The sequence below is a fragment of the Chondrus crispus genome, genomic scaffold, assembly GCF_000350225.1.
Source record: "Chondrus crispus Stackhouse genomic scaffold, scaffold_86, whole genome shotgun sequence".
NCBI classification, from domain to species: domain Eukaryota; phylum Rhodophyta; class Florideophyceae; order Gigartinales; family Gigartinaceae; genus Chondrus; species Chondrus crispus.
In genome coordinates, this window is record NW_005178773.1 from 9,613 (window position 1) to 14,351 (window position 4,739).

General features: G+C 59.0%; 3 protein-coding genes; 2 read left to right on the top strand and 1 right to left on the bottom strand.

Annotated features, from left to right (window-relative positions):
* Nucleotides 1-60: 60 nt before the first annotated feature.
* On the top strand, nucleotides 61-2,494 carry CHC_T00009428001 (long-chain-fatty-acid-CoA ligase). XM_005711528.1 is given in 2 exon segments: nucleotides 61-2,052; nucleotides 2,053-2,494. The coding sequence occupies 1 exon segment, from the start codon at nucleotides 61-63 to the stop codon at nucleotides 2,050-2,052; it is 1,992 nt and encodes a 663-aa protein (XP_005711585.1). The 3' UTR covers nucleotides 2,053-2,494.
* A 457-nt stretch (nucleotides 2,495-2,951) lies between these two features.
* Nucleotides 2,952-3,119, top strand: CHC_T00007803001 (hypothetical protein). Its single transcript, XM_005711529.1, has one exon. The coding sequence runs from the start codon at nucleotides 2,952-2,954 to the stop codon at nucleotides 3,117-3,119; it is 168 nt and encodes a 55-aa protein (XP_005711586.1).
* Nucleotides 3,120-3,348: 229 nt separating this feature from the next.
* CHC_T00007804001 (hypothetical protein) overlaps nucleotides 3,349-4,739 on the bottom strand; it is a 1,749-nt gene continuing 358 nt past the window's right edge. Inside the window, exon 1 of the mRNA XM_005711530.1 lies at nucleotides 3,349-4,739. This exon is cut by the window's right edge and continues 358 nt beyond it. Within this exon, the coding sequence (XP_005711587.1) occupies nucleotides 3,349-4,739 (1,391 nt within the window).

The window sequence follows — 4,739 nt, forward strand, 5'->3', positions numbered from 1 at the left end:
CTCCCCCCCACCACCTAACCCCCTTCCCCCACCCCATTCCCCGACCCGCAGCCAACCACCATGTCTCTCCTCAGCACGGATGTGTCGGCCCCGCTGTCGCCGGACTCGACCGTCCGCGGTTGCGGCTGGGCGACGAGCTTCGACCCGGCCGTGCCGCACCCCGGCCATCCGGCCCTGCCGTCCATGTACGCGCTCCTCCTGCGCTCGGCCGCGGCCTTCCCGAACGCCCCGTGCCTCGGTTGGCGCGCCTCCGCCGCCCCGGACGCCCCCTTCGAGTGGTGGACCTACGCGGACGTCGTCGCCAAGACGGACGCCCTGGGCCGCGCCCTGCGCGACATGGGCGTGGAGAAGGGCGACCGCGTCGGCATGTACGCCCGCAACTGCCCGCAGTGGACCCTCATGCAGTACGCCATGCTGAGCCAGGGCTTTGTCGTCGTCCCGATCTACGATACCCTCGGCCCGAACGTCGTCGAGTATGTGTGCAACCACGCCCAAGTCAAAGTCGTTTGCGTCTCGGCTGAGAATTATCCCAAGCTCGCGAGCGTGAGAGACACAGGCAAGACGCCCACTGTTTCGAGGGTCGTCGTCCTGGGGCACGGAGACATCGAGCCTACGCCGGAGGCCATTACTGGAGAGGGGGTTGTGGATATTGTCATGGTGCTGGATGAGGGGAAGAGCCTGGCGAAGGAAGGTGTTCACGAGCCGCCGGAGGTTACCCTGGACGACTTGATGGTACTCATGTATACGTCGGGGACGACGGGTGACCCCAAGGGCGTCAGGCTTTCGCATCGTGCGGTGCTGGCGAGCGTTTCGTCTGCCTTCGCCTTTTTCGACAAATGGGACGCTGCGTTTACGCATGAGGACTCTATGCTGAGCTACCTTCCGCTGAGCCATATCTTCGAGCAGCAGGCCGAGGGTCTGATGCTCGGAAAGGGCGCCAGGATCGGCTTCTACTCTGGCGATATTAGAAAGCTGCTTAACGATCTCGAGGTGCTCAAGCCCACCGTGTTTGCGGGCGTGCCGCGCGTCTTTGCCCGCTTTCAGCAGAAGATCGAGCAGGGCGTTGAGGAATCGAGCTTTATCAAGAAGACCCTCTTCCACTGGGGCTATGCCAGGCAGCTGCGCGCCGTGGAGAACCCGGGCGTCGTCGGTAGGATGGGCCTATGGGACAGGCTTATCTTTGAAAAGGTCAGAGCCAAGATCTTGCCCAAAACCAGGCTCGTGATTACGGGCTCGGCGCCCATGTCCGGGCAGACGAATGACTTTTTGAAGATTTGCTTCAATTGCCCCGTCGTGCAGGGCTACGGCCTCACGGAGACGGTGGGAGGGATGAATTGTTCCGTCCCGGACCTGTCCAAGTCTGGTACGTGCGGCGGGCCCTTGCCGGGCGTGCAGGTCAAGCTGCGGGACCTTCCGGACATGGGGTATCTCAACCAGGACAAGCCGTACCCGCGCGGGGAGGTTTGTGTCAAGGGCGCGATAGTGTTCGACGGGTACCACGAGAACGAGAAGGCGACCAAGGAAGCGTTTACGGAGGACGGGTTCTTCCGTACGGGCGACGTCGGGCAATGGCTCGAGGACGGGTCGCTGCAGATCATCGACCGGGCCAAGAACCTGTTCAAGCTCTCGCAGGGCGAGTACGTGTCGCCCGAGGCGCTGGAGCAGGAGTACAACAAGGCCAAGCTCTGCGGGCAGATCTTCGTCTACGGCAACTCGCTGCACGCGACGCTACTCGCCGTCGTCGTGCCCGACGTCCCGGCCGCAGAGGCGTGGGGAAAGCACCGCGGCCTCACGACCATGGAGAGCATCGCCGCCGCGCCGGGCTTCAAGAAGGAGTTGCTCGAGCAGCTCGCTGAGATCAGGGAGAAGAGCCACTTTAAGAAGTATGAAACCATTCGCGACGTCGTGATTGAGGTGAGCGATCTTAACGAGATGGGACAAGGTTTTACGGTGGATAACAACCTCATGACGCCCTCCTTCAAGCTTAAGCGGCCGCAGTTGAAGACCAAGTATCAGGGTGCGTTGGATGCGCTGTATGACCAGAAGCAGTAAAAGCGGTCCGTGGGGGTCAAGTGGAGAGTTGAAACTCCTTGGCAAAGGTACTACTTTCAGGAGGTATGGGATTCTTCTGGGCATTTTGGGTGCAAATATTTGTGGTGCATCGTTTTGGCGGAGGTGTCGTAGAGTTGACTGATTATACGCGGAGTGGATTGTTGGGCCGTTTTATCTCTTGTGATGACGCTCTTCGATAATCGGAGATTTGCTAGTTGTTGACTTGGATCCTGGGTTCCCTTTTGCAACATACACGTCCAGTCAAGAGCTGGTAGAATACAGTACAAGGGGTCCCACGCTATAGTGCTACCCCATGACAGACCTCGACATATGGCACTATTGCGTGAGTGGCACTATACAGAAAGCGCAAAACACAATCATTTACAGACATAACAAGCATCCGAAACCATCGTTAAAGGCCTTTAGTATGAGTCGTGTGTATCCGATATTGAGAAGGCGCCCTGCCTCAATTTTTTCAATAAGGGTGAGCGGCGTGCGAGGAGGTGGGGAGGGATTGGGACGAGAGGGTGGTTCTTGAGTGGGAGGTACCATTATGGTTGAAAAGTTGTTTGCAATGTGGCTCTCTGCAAGCTATGCATTGGGGCCCGCTGATAGACAAAAAGGATTAGGTTTTCATCATGATAAAATGTTTCGTCATTCCGCTTCCCGCCGTCGCACTGAAGCCACACGTGTATGAACACGTGTAGGACGTATGCTAACCGTGCCATAGCGTTTTGCATAGCACTAATGCGTGGTAGGCACTACTCCAAGTAGCACTATTGCGCGACCCCCCTGTACAGCGAGCAGATGATGCGAGACTGAACGCCTGTCCCACACGAGCCGACTGACGTCACCGCCTAGTTTCGATTTTGGAAACTGCCTCCACTTGTCATCATCCCATGCGATTTGGCCCATATTTGAGCATAACAGGTCCAATAACAGAAAAACTTAAAAACAAGGTCATGCACATGCTGTCTCAGCCTGCTGCCCCAGTCGATCCGCCGAAGTCTTCTTCTTCAGCGATTGTGCCAAAACTAGACACTAGCAATTCTACCTGTCTACTGTAACAACATGTGTTGTACGCTGTACATGTATCTTTCTAAGAGGAACGCTCCACGGCGTAGGATGCACGCCGGGAGGACGCAGCGGCAACACTTTCTATTACCGTACGTTTATGTAGGACTTACCACTGCTACAGAGGGCAAGTGAAGACTCGAAGACAATGAAGAGATAACTATGACATGTCTTTTCCATATAAACCCATACACAAAATCCCTCCCACCAACCTCCCTGACATCACCAAATAGCACACGCCAACCTGCTCTTCCTGGCATATTCACCCACCTTTTCATATAGCAACCTCTCATCCAAAAACGACGGAATGTTGTTCCTAGCATAATCAAACGGCACCAGAAACTCGTCATCCAGAATCTCCGAGTCATGCACCGGCAACAAAGTAAGCCCGCGCCCGATATTCCTCACCACCTGCATACTCAACCCACTAATACTTCCGATGAAGAAGTCCGACGCTATCATGTCATGCAGCGCCTGAATCGTATCCGTCGCCACATGCATCTTCACCTCCACATCGGGCCGTCGCCACCCTCTCCCTGCGCCATGCACGGCCCTCAACCTTCTGCACTGTCTCATCAGCCTGCGCCAGTGCCCCTTTGGCCTGCGCCCTCCCCTCTCGTCGACGTACACTTTCTCCATCGATGCCACGTCGTGGTTGTCCTTGAGCCGCTCTTTCTTCGCCGGCACCCCCTCCGAGAACACGTGCACCGTCATGGGCACGTTCCCGCCCACCATCTCGTCCAGCGCGATCTTCACCCGCGCCGCCAGGTCCACGTACGTCGCGTCGGGGATCAGCACACGGTTCGTGTAATTGAAGAAGTCGCCGCGACGCACGTGCAGCGAGATGTGCACCCGCTGAGCGTCTAGCGAGAGCTCGCGCGTGCGGATCACGTCTGACGCGTTCTCCGCGCCCTGGAGATTGCCAGACTGCTGCTGACGTGAAGCCAGCAGCCGCGCCGTCTCCTTCTTGCTCACGAACCGCCCCGCCCAGTACTTTTCGGCGAACCAGTCCGCCGTCTGGCTGAAGTTGGTGAACAGGTAGTCTGTGAAGCAGAGCTTGGGCCGCATCTGAAACAGGGTGTTCGGCTCTGAGTAGGCCGCCAAGAAGCTCTGCACGAGCGGAAAACAAACTTGGTCCAAGCTCCCCTCGCGCGGCGGCTTCTGCAGGAAGCATTCTGCGAGCTCGTCCGGTATGATGACTGTCTGGTCGAACAGGCCTCCCTGCGCGCGGGTCCTGACGCGATTGCAGACGACGCTCTGCGCGGGCACGGGGCACGAGTCGTTGACGTAGGCGACCTCCGCGCACGCGCGGCGCAGCAGGTGGGCGCGCGGCAGCTCGGCGCGCCCCCAGCCGAACAGGCGCTCGATGGCGAGCGGGTCGCGGCGCGTGAGCGAGCCGTAGTGGGAGACGCGGTGCGAGTAGGTGAGGCGCAGGGTGAGGGCGAGGTGGAGCTCGTAGTTAAGGATGCAGGTGCGGTGGCCGAGGCCGTCGCCGACGGCGGCCGGCACGGAGGACAGGAGCACGCGGTTGTGGGAGAGGCGCGGCGGCGGCGGGCGCAGCGCGAGGCCGCGCGGGCGGTGCGGGCGCTGGAAGCGCGTGCGGAAGTGGGCGC

Coding starts and splice junctions, on each gene's coding strand:
- CHC_T00009428001 (XM_005711528.1), top strand. CDS start 61: ATGTCTCTCCTCAGCACGGATGTGTCGGCCCCGCTGTCGCCGGACTCG.
- CHC_T00007803001 (XM_005711529.1), top strand. CDS start 2,952: ATGCGATTTGGCCCATATTTGAGCATAACAGGTCCAATAACAGAAAAA.